We start from the raw sequence: 15,642 nt of genomic DNA on the forward strand, positions 1-15,642 counted from the left end.
CTTCTCCGTCTGCTCCATCACCTGGAAAGAGATGCAAAAAGAACAGCACAACCAACAGACCTTTGCCTCCTCAGGAAAAAGAGTCGGCTTTGGCCCTTTTTGTAGACCGCCTCTGTGTTTCTAGTCCAGTCCAGCTTATTATTAAAGTACACTCTCAGGTATTTATACTCCTCCACAGTGTCAACAGGGACCCCCTGGATGGAAAGAGGGGTCACAGGTGTTTTTGCCCTCCTCAGATCCACTATTAGCTCCTTAGTCTTTGTCACGTTGAGCTGCAGATAGTTCAGCTCACTCCAAGTGACAATGTTGCCCACCACAGTCCTATATTCACTCTCATGACCCTTTTCAATGCAGCCAACTATTTCTGAGTCATCATAGATGATTCATAGATGCAGAAACTCTTAATCCATTTAAATAAACTGCTTTACTGAAAGGAACAGATGCACAGTGGCTCAGCTGCTAGGACTGTTGCTTTGCAGCAAGAAGGTCCAAGTTTAAATCCCAACTTGGGAGACTTTCTGCATGGAGTTTGAATGTTCTCCCTGTGCATGCCTGTGTTCTCTCTGGGTACTCTGGCTTCTTCTTGCAGTCTTGTTAGGTTGGTTACTCTAATTTATCCATAGGTGTGTGATGCCTGATTGTATGTCATGTGCATGGATAAGAAGGTGTTGATAATAAATGGAATGTACTTGTTTTTTATTTTTAGACCCCTGGTGGAATTGTGGTAGAGTCTAAACTAATCTCCCTGGGGTCAAAAATCTACTCGGAAACTTACACCCTGGGTAACATTGTGAGGTAGGTTCAGACATCTTTGAAAACTGTATGATTGAATTATTTATCACCATCAGAAAGTAATCTCAAACTTGTTGTGCATGTGTGCAGCTTTGGAAATTGGAAGATGATGGCCAAATTTCACAGCAACGCAGCAGAGAGTTTCACTGCAGAGTTTGAAGTTAAAGAATATGGTAAGTCTTTCCTAAGTCTTTGTTTTAATTAAGATGTTTTTACCTGTATAAACACATCCAACAATGTTTTGTGTCCCAGTACTTCCTAGCTTTGAAGTTCAATTGTCACCCCCTCCTGAGAGTCCCTTCTTCTATGTTGACAGCAAAGAGCTCAAGATCACCATTAAAGCTAGGTAGGTTGATGCAGAACTTTGATTGTTCTATTTTTTTTAGTGACGTGTTGACCGTTCCTGTATGGTTTAAGGTATATGTTTGGTAAAGAGGTGGATGGAACAGCTTATGTGGTGTTTGGAGTTATACTTGGAAATGAAAAAAAGAGCTTCACAAGTTCTCTTCAAAGAGTCCCGGTGAGTAGATTTTTTTGCACATTATGCAAATTGGTTTGCTGAAAGTTGTTGGGGATTTTTATTTTATCCTTCACCTATAAGCTGCCAATATATATCATATTGGTTCTTAACACTAGTATTTTAATTTTTACTTTTGAACATGTTGACTGTTTATTTTTAACAATGGAAACAACTCAATTAACAACAACTAAAACTAAAAGCATTTTCCAAACAAGACCATGGCCATTTAAAAGGTGAAGATTTTCAAAATATCTTTTCACATATTTAAAATTTAGTACCACAGCTCTTAACACTAACATACAAGTTTTCTCTGCAGCAAGGGATTTATCCAGGTTATTTAGCTGTTGATAATTTTGGCCTAACTATTGCATAATATTTTACAGATTCAGAGAGGTAATGGAGAGGTAAAACTACAAAAGGAACACATCACAGACATCTACCCAGACATCAGTCAACTTCTCGGGAACTCTATATATGTATCTGTCAGTGTGCTGACTCAAAGTGGTAAGAGACAACACCGTTAACTCTGAAAGTGAGGTAGATAAACAAACTGACCTAAAAAAGAAACAAAACACTCAAAAATGTCCTTGTGTATCTTAACTTTAAATGAAGCAGTCTTTAGAATGTTCTGTTTACTTTTAAATCATCACCTACATAGTCTTGGGCGCCCAGATGTAGAGAAGAAGTTAAAATTTGTCTATGTGCACATATGGACAAAAAGGATTGGTAAACAGTTAAATAAGGCTGTCAGATTAAGAATACATTCAATGCAATATGTTTTATACCTTTAAGCAGGTATAAAACATGCTTTTCACTAAGCCCACATTACTATATTAATTCTCTTTTATTGGTCTGGTGTAATGTTTGATCCCATCTTAAAGCAGCAGTAACTTAAATTATAAGTCGATGTCATGGTAATCTGATGGGATTTTTCCATCGCCCTTGTCTGCCTCACATCACTCTACTCATCCCGCCTGCGCTCCGCTCCACCGTAGCGCTTTTGATTTTCAACAGACCTGGTAAGGAGTGTTGGTGAACACCTCCTGGCGGTGGCTTTAAGCCTCACCTTCTGTTTGGTGTCCCGCTGCTATTATGCATTACTCTGTGGCATTACCCTCTGAAGAAATATGTGAGAAACGGTAAAATAAAAACGTAAAGAAATTCTTATAATAAAAACACAAATAAAACAAAAAATACATATAATGTAAATGCAAGAATGTCTTGAATTGTTCTAAAGGATCAAATAATCCACTAACCTGACCCTAGCCAGATGTATTTCGCTCCACCTAGCTCCACTCATCCATCTGGGACTGATCCATAGGAATGGCCTTTTTTGAAGGCTGGGCCTTAGGGTCAGGTTAATAATCCACAGGATGAAAATCTGGATCATACATGTTAAAATCTAGGGCTTTTGATTATCATAGGTTGGATATTGGGTATTTGCGCTGTGCTCATTTGGTGGAGTGTTGGTTGTGTTGGTCCACTTCAATGGTGGGGGAGCCTCACTTGGAGAGCAACAGCTTCAACAGCAAGGTGTGAAGTGGGCTCCACACCACAGTGGCTACCAAGAGAGAAGACTGTGTCGATATGAAGCCGGGCCAGAAGCCTTCGCTCTCAAAGCCCCAGCAACCCCCACACTGCCGGTCACTTGAACAATATGCTAGCACAGAAGACTGTTGCAGCCAGAGGAATCTGGCTTTTTTGTTATTTCTTTGTGTTTTGTATGTTTTATTGCCATTTCAAGCTTTGATCAAATACAGCAGAGAAGCGAAGCCTGTGGACCGAAGCACAGATGATGTATAGTTCTCTAGACCGGCTCCCTCTTTAAAAACATCCCAGTCAGTGTGCTTGAAACAGTCCTGTAAAGCCGAGCAGGCCTCCTCAGTACAAACCTGAATGGTTTTGGTGACTGGTCTGGCTCTGCAGATCAGTGGCTTGTAAGCAGGTATCAGCTTCACAAAGATGTGATCTGATGCTCCAAAATGAGGAGCTGTGACAGCGTTATATATACTGTAACTCGATCTAATATATTACTGTCTCTGGTCGGGAACTTAATGAATTTATAGAATTATGGGGAGCACAGCTTGTAGTTTAACATGATCAAAACCTCCTGCTACAATCGCAGACGCATCTGGATCACTCTTCATAAGTCCATTGATGAAACAATGTAGCTCATCCAGGGCTGGTTTAGCATTAGCTTTAGCCTGGGTGTATGTAGCAATAATAATCACAGAGCTGAGTTTTCTAGACAGTTTAAAAGGTCTGTATTTAACTGTTAGGTATTCCTACTCATGGGAGCAGAAGGTTCCAAAATGTTTCATTGTTGTTGATCAGGTGTTATGAACATTTATAATCAATCCTTCTTACCTGTGTCCTCTTTGTGGATGCCTTTAAAAAAGGCATCCAAAAAGCAAAGCACAAGTACAAGCAGCGCATCGAGAACCAGTTTGACAGCAACAATCCATGTGACATGTGGAGAGATATCAGAAACATATTACAAGTGCAGCGATCAGCAGTTCAGCAATGACCCGGCTCTCCCTGACACCTCAAACAGGTTCTTTGCATGCTTCTCCAAGCAGCAGAGAGCCTGAACATCATCCCCAGCCAGAGGAGCACCATCAGCCCCTTGTCCTGTAGCTGCATTGAGTGACCTCCTTCTTGAAGATAATCAATAGCAAAAAGGCTGCAGGTCCAGACATGGTGTCAGCTTGGACGCTTAAATCGCTGACCTGCTAGCACAAGTCTTTCTGGTAATTTTAAACCTCTCCCTACAGCTCTCCACAGTTTCTGCCTGCCTGAAATTATCCGCTATCGTGCCTCTTCCTAAGAAACCAACCATCACCTGCTTCAGCGATTATCATCCTGTTACTCTGACCCCCATCATCCTCAAGTGCTTTCAGAGGATGCTCCTGCAAAACATCAAGGACGCCATCCATGCTGGCCTGGACAGCCTGCAGTTTGCCTACAGGGAGAATCACTCCATGGAGGTACTGTCTCTTTAGCACTGGACTCAGCTCTGACTCATCTGCAGCATCCCAACACCTATGTTAGGATGCTGTTTGTGGACTTCAGCTCAGCCTTTAACATAGTACTCCAAGGCATCCTGGCTCTGAAGCTCCACAACCTGGGATTATCCACATGCCTCTGCTCTTGGATCAGTGACGTCCTCACCAACAGGCCCCAAGTGGTGAGGATAGGGAAACGCACATCTACCCCACTGAGCCCCATCACCGGCACGCCACAGGGTTGTGTCCTCTGATCTGCTCTCTTCAACCTTTTCACACAGGACCGTTCTACTGTCCACCACACAAACACAATAGTTAAGTTTGCGGACGACAGTCATGGACGACAGACAACAGTCATGGCATTGATGAGAATGCCATGACTGTGTCAGCTGGCTAGTGTCCTCACAGACTTTTTAAACACCTCACTGGACCAAGCTACAGTGCCAGCATGGTTTAAGTCTGCCTCCATCATTCCGGTGCCAAAGAAACCTCAAGTCACCTCATTTGACTACCGGCCTGTTGCACTAATTCCCATCATGATGAAGTGCTTTGAACGGCTGGTAAAAGAACACATTGTCTACAGACTCCCCCCCAACATTTGACCCATTCCAGTTTGCCTACCAACGGAACCGCCCCACTAAGGACGCTTACACCTGGAGGAGAAAACCACCCATGTGCTAATGCCGTTCCTGGACTTCAGTTCAGCGTTCAACACCATCATCCAACAGCATCTGGTAGGAAAACTGGAACATCTGGGCTTCAGCACACCCCTTCGCAACTGGCTGCTAGACTTCCTCTCCAACAGACCTCAGTCGGTCCAGGTCGGACATAACACCTTTGATGTCATCATCTTCAGCACGGGCTCCCCTCAGGGCTGTGTCCTGAGCCCCCTGCTGTTCACTCTGATGACACATGACTGCGTCCCCAGGTTCACCACCAATCACATTGTGAAGTTTGCAGACGACACAACGGTGGTGGGCCTCATCAGAGACAACAACGACCGGGACTACAAAGAGGAGGTGGAGCAGTTGGTGGTCTGGTGCAGAGACGACAGCCTGATCCTGAACATGAAAAAGACGGAGATCATCGTCGACTTCAGGAAGAACCGGCCTCGCCACGCTCCACTTCTCATGAACAGCTCAGCTGTAGAGGTGGTCTGCAGGACCAAATTCCTGGGGGTGCACATCACAGACAACCTCACCTGGTCTGTGAACACCATGTCACTGGTCGAGAGGGCACAGAAGCGCTTGTACTTCCTGCAGAGGACGAGGAGAGCCCACCTGCCCCGCCCCTCCTCAAGAACTTCTACAGAAGCACCGTAGAGAGCAATCTGACCAGCTGTCTCTCTGTTTGGTGTGGAGGCTGCAGCGCCTCCGACTGAAAGAATGTGAGGAGAGTGGTGAAGACAGCAGAGAGGATCATTGGGCTCCACTCCTCTCCATAAAGGACATTTCATGCCAGCGCTGCGTGTCCTGAGCCCGTAACATCATCAGTGACCCCTCACACCCCCACCATGGACTATTCTCCCTGCTGCCCTCTGGGAAGAGGCTTCGCAGCATCCGTTGCAGGTCCACCAGGTTCTGCAACAGCTTTTTGCCCATTGCCATCAAACTGGTAAACTCTAAACTGGACTCTGCATTACACATGCACAAAACTGAACTTTATGGCCATTTTGCATCATTATTTTGCACTGCCAACTTTGCTGAACTTTTCTTATCCATTTAAATTTAAAAGTACACAACTGAACGTTTACTGCATTTTTGCACCATTATTATTTTGCACCCCCAACATTGAACTTTTCAAATTAATGCCTTTTTTGCACCATTATTTTTGCACTATAAACATGGTCATACCTTCTTCTGCACACTTTTTTAAAAACTGTTTTTCTCCTGCACTGTTACATTCTTATCACTGCTGCACTTTATATCGTAATGTTATTTTATTACAAATGCAATCTCATTACATTGTCGTAAGCTGTATGCAACGCACTCTGTGCATAGAAAGTTAAAATAAATTTGAGCTAAGTCTAACTCTAAGACACCACTGTAGTGGGTCTCATCTCCAACAATGATGAGTCCCACTACAGGGATGAGGTCAGCAATTTCATGCGGTGGTGCTCCAGGGACAATCTGATCCTGTCATGGTGCAGCTTTGCCTGCTGCACCATGGACATTCGTGGCACTCTCCACCTCCCATACAGCGCCAGTTCCACACCTCAGTAATCAGTTACACCTGTAAGCCTTAATCAAGCCAGGACTCAGTTCACCTGCCATCCTCCCTATTTAAGCTTCTTTCAGTCAGCTCTCCTCCGTCGGATCGTCTGCTCATTACTGCTCAACTCATCCTTTCCTTATCCTGCCTGAGTTCCCTTCATCTACGCCTGCCTGCCCACCGACAAGTACTCTCTCTGCTGTGCTGCTGGATCTCCTGCTACCCCAGTGCTCCAAGTATTCTCTCTGCCATGCTGTTGGTTCTCCTGCTACCCCAGCGGTCCAAGTATTCTCTCCGCCATAGTGCTGGTTCCACCTCTTCCCCAGTGCCAACCTACCTGCTCTGAAGGCTTCCTGGCTCCACATTGCAGCACCCGCAGTCCTCCAGTTCTCTCCGGTCATCCTGCTCCTGCCATCTCCATCATCTAGCTCCAGTCCAGTACTGACTGCTGGTTTCCTATTCCACTATCCATCTTCTTCAATAAAAACTCACAAGACTAGCTCTGTGTGTGGTTGTGTTTGGGTTCAGTTTACAAATCATGACAGATCCAGCAAGACCAAAGGGGTCATAGTGGACTACAGGAGAACCAGAAGGACTGAACATGCTCCTCTCTGCGTACAGGGGGAGGTGGTGGACCGTGTGGACAGCATTAGATGGCTAGTGGAAAATGTAGAGTTGGTTACTACTATTTTCATTTTAACAGATCAGTTTAAGTAACATTACAAAATTTCTTTTCATCTAGTTACATATTGATTCCACACACCAATAGTTGTCCTGTCATTAACAAATAGTTAGTCTGCTAAGAAAACCAAAACTTCTCTTTATTATTTTATATTCAGGTGTGAGCTTTAACACAGTGATTTGACTGAGAGGACTTTAACTGATAGGGTTAAGTTTAATAACCTCTTATCCTGGAAAGAAAACCAACACAAACACAAGTTTTTTACTCTTCACAAGGAAGAGGGCAGACGAACCAGGAGCATTAAGACCTGTTCTTTCACAAGCTTGAGTTCGACTGCCCTGGACTGCCTCTGTCCCCTTGTCTTTATTGTCACACATCACATGGGGTCAGGAGGATTTAATCACAGTCTTGAGTTTACAACATGGGGGTAGGAAAACAAACAAGGGAGCAAGTTTCATTGCGGGTGATAATCAAATCACCAGCTTTATGCAAAGTTGGATAGAGGTGATAATTAAATCACCAGATTCATGCAAAGTTGGATAAAGGAGACATTCCTTATCTGGGAAAACCATTTGCTCTCCCTTATCTAAGGTTAAAAACAACAGAACCTTCCTTAAAGCAAACTCCTAAAACAAACCGAATGCCTGTAGCTTGACAAAAAATAAAATTACTACATTAACATTTTTCTAACATTCCCTCCTTTTAATCATTTTATTTAAAATTGGAGCTTAACGTAACCTACTTCAAGTACTCATTTCTTGCGTTCAGCATTTTTAATGAGACTGTCATTTTTGTTAAGCATTTAACATGGGAAAACTTAAACTGCAGGTTGTATTTCTTCAAGAGGGATTTGTGAAAGCATTTGATATTGAAACATTATATTTCCCACAGTTTTAGCGATCATAGATTTTAGACATGGAATTACACAAGCAGTAAAAACACAAATAATAATAATAATAATAATAATGGGTGTCATTATTTTCATCAAGAGGTGCCACCAAGATCCTGAAAAGAACCAGGAGAAGAAGTCTATACTTAGAGGAACAGCATCTTGGGACATTGCTTGTTGCAGATTATTTAAAGCAGACATAGCTTCAGTAATATGAGTTTCATTTGCATCAGAAATGTATGTGCAGCAGGATGTTCCAATTATTACACATACGCCACCTTGGCAAAACCATTCTGTTTTGCAGTACCATCAAACGCATTTCCAGGTGCAAACACAGGTACGAGGACAGTCCTCAGGAAACACGTTCCGTCTCCTGCCGGCATGCTCTTAGCATACAGTGTGGGTTGTCTGGTGGATTTGGGCATCACTGAGCATACGTAGCAGTTACTCGTGTTCTTCTCCTCAGCCAACACCGTCACATTCATCTGCCACAAGTTGTCTGGGTGATGGTCTGGGAGATTTCCCAGCCAAATCTTCATGGCAGTGGAGTGGTTGAACCTCTTTCCTCTGTCACTCAGCGGATCTGGACTCAAACAGAGTCCAGCAAACAATTTTGCTAGGTTAGCAGAGATGTTAATTTTACCCAGGACTCTAAAGAACAGGGATCAGTTGGTTTCTTCACCGACGTTGAGACGAGTGGCCCTAAAAAAACCAAACCCCTTTCTAATCGGACTTCCCCACTGTTCCAACCTTTTAGGTATTTAACACTCTCTGTAACTTACAGTTGCTGAGGTGAATTCAGGAAGGTCTTTCAGCGATCTTCACAGTTGCTGGCGTGGTCAGGAGCACTTGGTATGGTCCTTCCCACCTTGGGCTTGTCCAGTTTTTCCTTCTGATGACTTTGACGAACACCCAGTCTCCTGGTCTCACTGTCTGTGGATCCTGTGTAGAAAAAGATTCTCCTGGCAGTAAATTTGAATTGGACAGTTCTTTAGACTGCAACATTTCTCTCATGTAGTCTGCTAGAGTTTTTTTTCCCCCTGTATCTTTTAACCTTCTTTTGAGATAACAGGGCTTGTAACTGTACTTGTTTCTGCACTCACTGGGCATGGTCTAATTATCCCTGCATCCTCCATCTATTTCTTTTTTTCTTTTTTTTTTCTTTGGGCTGAAAGCCCCCTCGGTCGCTAGGACTGCCCCTGCCTCCTCGGAAACCTTCTCGACACCGTTGAAGGGTCCGGTAGCTTGGAAAGCAAATATTTCTTCTGAATCACACATAGGATCTGCCCAGAAAATGTGGGTTCCCCCTCCAGAAGCACCAACTCCCTTTTTTGCGTGTTTCTCTTTTTTGACGCACATATTCCATAACTGTGGTTACATTAGACGTTGCCAGTGTAACTAAATGTTTTTTAACCCACGCGGAGATATGCGGCTGGAAACCTCCCATCAACATGTTTTTTAGCTGTTGTTGATATGGTATTTCATCTCCGTCAGCGGGAGGGATGCCGCTGTGAAACCTATATTCTTTTTTAAAACGTATTTTGAACTTGTCTACGTCTTCCCTTATTTTTTGTTTTATGGACGCCAAGTGTTCATAATCTGCTCTTCTGTGGAAAACTGCTCGTGCTGCTTTTGCTAGAGCTGTCCATTTCTGCCTTTGTTCGATCCCCATTTGCTCTTGATGTTCAAATATTCCACCTCATGGGGTTCTGCCTGTATGATTCGCCCTTACTTTTTCCCAATGTTTTCCCACTGATGACTGTAAGGCTTGTCCGAACTCATTTCCATTTAAACCATATGAGCTTTGAATTTCCTTCATGTCTTGGGTCCATCTTTCTGGATCTTCCTGTGGAGAAATGACACCTTCTAAAGTCTTTCTGGTTTCCTCTAACGACCACGGACGGAAAACTGGGATTGTTTGAGGCTGCTGAGCTCCTACATTAGGATTTGCGACCTGCACCATAGGACACAATCCTTTGGACTAGTCTGTAGATAATGAATGATCTTATTTACTCAGTCCATCCAGGTCTGGGTACAGATTTGAAACATCCTTGGGGGGGGGGGGGGTTGAGGGATTATACGGTGGTGGTCTGTTTTCTGCAGTTGCCACCATAGTTTGCGTTACTGAAGTAATGTTCTGGCGGGTTCTTTTTTGTTTAGAGCCTAAACTTGTAGGAGACCATATAGGTGATGAAGTGGGGCTTTGACACACCGCTCCATTGGCCACCCCACTCCCTCCTTCTGGTCGGGGCTGTCTCTGTCTACGGTCTGCTTTATTTTTTGCTCGTGCAACCTGCCTTTTTTGTGCTTGATTTAACCAACAGCGTGCAATTTCAAGCTCTTTTAGTTTTTCCTGTTTTTGTTTTTCTGCTTTTGCACTAGTGCTTGTTTTTAGCCGACACACAACGTTTTCCCATTTATTCACTTTCAACACACCATCTACATTATACTTTTTCTTCCACTTCCCCAAGTATTTTAAATTAATTGGATCAATCTGATTCATAAACTTTTCATCCCCTTTGGGATTTCCCTTTGTACTTTGTCTGGAACCCATCCTATTTTACTTTTGCATTGTGTTTATATCATTTCCAGGACCTTAATCCTGTTTTCTTTTGTTTGTTTTTTTTCTTTTTCTTTTTCTATACCTTTCAGGACTTTAACCTGGATTTCCTTTTTAATCTACCTTTCAGGACTTTAACCTGGATTTCCCTTTTTTTTAATCTACCTTTTCAGGACTTTAACCTGGATTTCCTTTTTTAATCTACCTTTCAGGACTTTAACCTGGATTTCCCTTTTTTAATCTACCTTTCAGGACTTTAACCTGGATTTCCCTTTTTTTAATCTACCTTTCAGGTCTTTAACCTGGATTTCCTTTTTTTAATCTACCTTTCAGGACTTTAACCTGGATTTCCTTAACTTCTGGACGGACTTAAACCGTATTGCTTCGAGAGACTCAAACTCTCGATTTAACTTTTCTTGGGGAAATTTTAAACACCTGTAAAAAAGGGACTTAAACCCTGAACGACGGACTTTAACCGTCGTTTAAAACACACTCTTTGAGAGACTCAAACTCTCGATTAACCTTTCAGGAAACTTTTAATCACCCGTAACCCTGAACGACGGACTTTAACCGATCGCTTTAAAACTTACTTGATTTGTTTGGCTTTCTCCCTGGTCGGAATCCCGTCAATCTCTCTCTGGCGAAAGGAGTCAACCTATAACGCTGGCCCAGCGAGGAAAACACCTCCCGGGACTTTCACCAGGTCCTTGCCTCAGACCTGCAGTGGTTTTCAGCGCATTGCTCCTCCCGTCAGCGAGTCGATATGTTGGGATCCGCGTCACGGCGCCAGCTGATAGGGTTAAGTTTAATAACCTCTTATCCTGGAAAGAAAACCAACACAAACACAAGTTTTTTACTCTTCACAAGGAAGAGGGCAGACGAACCAGGAGCATTGAGACCTGTTCTTTCACAAGCTTGAGTTCGACTGCCCCGGACTGCCTCTGTCCCCTTGTCTTTATTGTCACACATCACATGGGGTCAGGAGGATTTAATCACAGTCTTGAGTTTACAACATGGGGGTTGGAAAACAAAGAAGGGAGCAAGTTTCATTGCGGGTGATAATCAAATCACCAGCTTTATGCAAAGTTGGACAAAGGAGACATTCCTTATCTGGGAAAACCATTTGCTCTCCCTTATCTAAGGTTAAAAACAACAGAACCTTCCTGAAAGCAAACTCTTAAAACAAACCAAATGCCTGTAGCATCATAAAAATAAAATGATTACATTTACATTTTTCTAACATTAACTGTACAAAAATGAAAATTGTCCATAAAAATCCAATTTGTCTTATAATTGTGCACACAGTGTAGAGGAATTAGGCTTTATTACTGAAAGGTAAAATACTGAGAAATGTATCTAAAAAGTTACATTTAAATGCTGCTGAGGTGGAAGAAGTTGCTAAACTTTTGTTTAAATTAATTGTGTTTTAACATTTTTGACAGGTGGTGAAATGGTAGAAGCAGAATTAAAAGGAATCATGATTGTTGAATCCCCCTACACAATCCATTTTAAAAAAACACCTGAATATTTCAAACCTGGATTGTCTTTCGATGTAATGGTAAAGTAAAATTTTTCATACCTTATTACATCAGAATTGTTACATTATTATAGATACTGTGTGACTGAAATTGTCTTAATGTTTTGCAATTGTTATATTCTAATAGGTAGGAAAATTATTAGATATACAGTATGTAAATGATATAATATAATTGTATTATATAATAAAGTTCTCTTTTTATTAATGACAGGTTGAAGTTGTTAATCCGGATGGTTCTCCAGCAGACAGTGTACCTATTTTGGTTAATCCTGGTGAAAAATTGGCTGTAACTAAAAGCAACGGGATGGCAAGACTTTCCATCAATACTGAACAATCATTGGAACGCCTGGAAATAAGTGTACGTTTTCATAAATTTCAGATTATGTTCAATTAACCTTGTTTATTTGGATATTTTAATACATTGTATATTACTTTCTTTGTAAATTAGAGTTGGGGATTTATTTCTGCATTACACTTGAGCTTCTACAACTTTAACATTTTCATTTAAATATGTTATCTATTTTAAGGTCTTGACAGTTGTTTTATGAAATTTTTATTCAGGTCCGGAAGAGATCGCCATGCACAAATAACACAAACACTGTTTCTATTAGGATAATAGCCCATATTTATTATTCCCCACAGAATACAGCAAACAAACAGCAAGTAATTCTTAAACACTATCCCTGCCAGGATAACTATATCCTTCATTATCCCCACAGAATATAGCAAAGTAGCAAGCACTAACAAACACTATACCTGGCAGAATAACTATATCCTTCATTATTCCCCACAGAATATAGCAACAAACAGCAAGCACTTCGCACACACAAAGTAGCAAGTACTAACAAACACTATACCTGGCAGAATAACTATATCCTTCATTATTCCCCACAGAATATAGCAACAAAACAGCAAGCACTTCGCACACACAAAGTAGCTAGCACTTAAAGCAACATTGCTTTCAAACAGGCGTGATGTTCCATCCCTTACCATGGTACAGGACTGGGAAAACGGTCAGTCCAGTTAGAGCGACATCAACGCGGTCGGGCATCCTCACATGGCAGACTTCATCATTTGATGGTGGTTCCCTCCTTTTTACACCAATCCTGTTTCCAATACAAGAATCGTTCCCAGCATCTCAGCAGTGTGTGAAGCAAAATAACATTGCGAGCTCAGAATAATAAGGAATACAGAATCAGTTTTCCCATAACACATTGTCATAGGTTCCCACCACAAGTTAAAACAAGTTATAGGAAAATTACACATGTTGTTCTTAGTTTTATGTGAGCAACATAACAGGCACGAGCATATATGTTGCTCTTAGTTTAAAACTAACCAGTTTTTCCCAAAATACATTGTCAAAGAACAAAAATAATTCTTTAATATATCAACAGTATTAAATGGCAAATGCAATATTTTAAAGATTTATTTTAACATTAAAGAGGCACATCTCATAATTAAGAACTTGATAGTTAGGTTAGGTAATAGGTTGCAGAGGTGGCAAGGATTGTACTAAAGTAAAGGTAGCACTATTTCAACATATTTTTTTAAAAGTAAAAAAGTAAGAAGGCCACTTACGTACTGAGTAACTAATCATAACAACTAACTTAACATTCAAAATTATTTAACCAAACAGGTGAAAATATAAACATGTACAAATTCTGGTATTTTAAAAAAAATTGGAATTTTTTTTTTTTTAAATACAGAAAATCTAGGTATAGTAAACATTGTCATCTGGAGAACAACAGCTGGTCCATTGGAACCCACATCAGAGCTCTGACGACTTGGGCTCCATGCCTACAGAGCCTAGAAAGTGGACAGGCACTGAGGGCCCCCACTTGATACCCTGAAATAGGATCTGAGGCATCCTCCGGACCCCCAAGCAGGGTAACAGGATCTGAGGCATCTTCCGGACCCTCAGCAACCAAAACAGGATCTGAGGTATCTTCCGGACCCTCAGCAACCAAAACAGGTCTGAGGCATCCCCCGGACGGTGGAGAGCACCCCTGTGGAGGACCCCACCACTACTTCCAATGTGACATTGATTGTTGGAAGCGCTGCCGCTTGGGACGCGTAGCTCCTTTGCTGATGGCTGGATATGTGACGCCAAGAAACAACTGTAGGCAGGACGAGTCTGATGGTGATGCAGAAGCTTTGGTCTGCAGCGACAGTTAGGACTCTGCAGCCCAGGAGTGTTCCAGGGAATTTCTATGTAAAATCAACCCAACAACTTATGCCAACTTAACTAGTGTAAACAAAATGGCAAAACAGAAACACAAGGACACATAAGGCCTGTTGGAGGATAAAATAGGACATTTATGCCCAAAGATAACAAGTTTGCTCTAGAAAATTCAAACCATGGCAGTTTTTTACTAATTTATGGGTGATACCAAAAGAAAGGACCTGTTTTGATTTGAATTGTTGTTTGTGCTTTTGGACTGTTTAGCTGAACTTTCTCAACACCATGCTCAAACCTTCCCAGTAAGTGTTCGGCTCACATTTATCAGTGTCACCTGCTGCTGCTAATTAGGCCAATTCATTCCACCTGTTCCTCCACCTATTTATACCTGCCTCACTCATCACTCTCTGCCAGAACGTCTTTTCTTGTCTTGCAGCAAGCATGTGTTTCCTCCAGTGTTTATGCCACTCAGCCTGATGATCCTGTGGATATGTTCTTGCCCAGCTCTTGTTAGTTGGCTTCACAAGTACTTGTGTACGCCACTTGGTTTAGGTTGCTCCTGGGGATTCTGTGTCTCGCTCTGCCCTTGGTAGGGACTCTTCGGCTGCTTCTGGTCAAGTCTACCTCTGCCTGCATCATCTGGTTAAATCAGTCTCTTTCTGTATCATCTGGTCATCTGCGAGTTCCTGCTGCAATCACCGGGTCAATCCTGACTCTAGGTTGGAGGGGATTCATGTGTAGATGTGAAAACCAGAATTTCACTCTCCATTCAAGTTCATCCCAAAGCTGTTTTGCAAGGTTTAGGCTAGGAAGTTTCTCAGCGTCAGTGGTTTTCAAACATGGTCGTCAGGACTCACTGTCCTACATGTTTTAGATGTGTCTCTGCTACAGCACACCTGAATCAAATCAGTGCATTACCTCTACAACAGCCATCAAGTGCTCTGTGGCTTCTTCTTCAACTAGTTTAAGTCAGGTATATGGGTGAAATATGCAGGATAGTGGGTCCCCGCGGACCAGGAAAACCACTGCTCTACACCAAACTTTATACACCTGCAGTCATAGAAGTGATTGAATGGGTGCCCATCCACCATTCCATTTTGCTTAATTTAAAATCAGAAAACCAAATTTCTGTTATGCCACATTGGCATATTTAATTGTTGCTTTTACTCAGCATCACTCTTTGCATCAGTCCTCTTTTTCTCCCTAAAATGCACTACATTATTGCACTTGTAATATGACAAAGTCTTGGTTAATGTAAATTTTAATG

At 42.1% G+C, this 15,642-nt stretch overlaps 1 protein-coding gene across 2 annotated transcripts in view; it reads left to right on the plus strand.

The window, feature by feature from the left end:
- Window positions 1-15,642, plus strand: part of LOC105936763 (complement C3) — a 119,051-nt gene that overhangs the window by 18,453 nt on the left and 84,956 nt on the right. For both annotated transcript variants that reach the window (XM_036137295.1, XM_036137294.1), the window contains exons 6-12: window positions 707-795; window positions 883-965; window positions 1,045-1,138; window positions 1,210-1,312; window positions 1,696-1,816; window positions 12,102-12,217; window positions 12,408-12,554. In XM_036137295.1, coding sequence (XP_035993188.1) covers window positions 707-795; window positions 883-965; window positions 1,045-1,138; window positions 1,210-1,312; window positions 1,696-1,816; window positions 12,102-12,217; window positions 12,408-12,554 — 753 coding nt within the window. The remainder of the gene's footprint in view (window positions 1-706; window positions 796-882; window positions 966-1,044; window positions 1,139-1,209; window positions 1,313-1,695; window positions 1,817-12,101; window positions 12,218-12,407; window positions 12,555-15,642) is intronic.

Source organism: Fundulus heteroclitus, chromosome 5 (assembly GCF_011125445.2).
Source record: "Fundulus heteroclitus isolate FHET01 chromosome 5, MU-UCD_Fhet_4.1, whole genome shotgun sequence".
Classification (NCBI taxonomy): Eukaryota; Metazoa; Chordata; class Actinopteri; order Cyprinodontiformes; family Fundulidae; genus Fundulus; species Fundulus heteroclitus.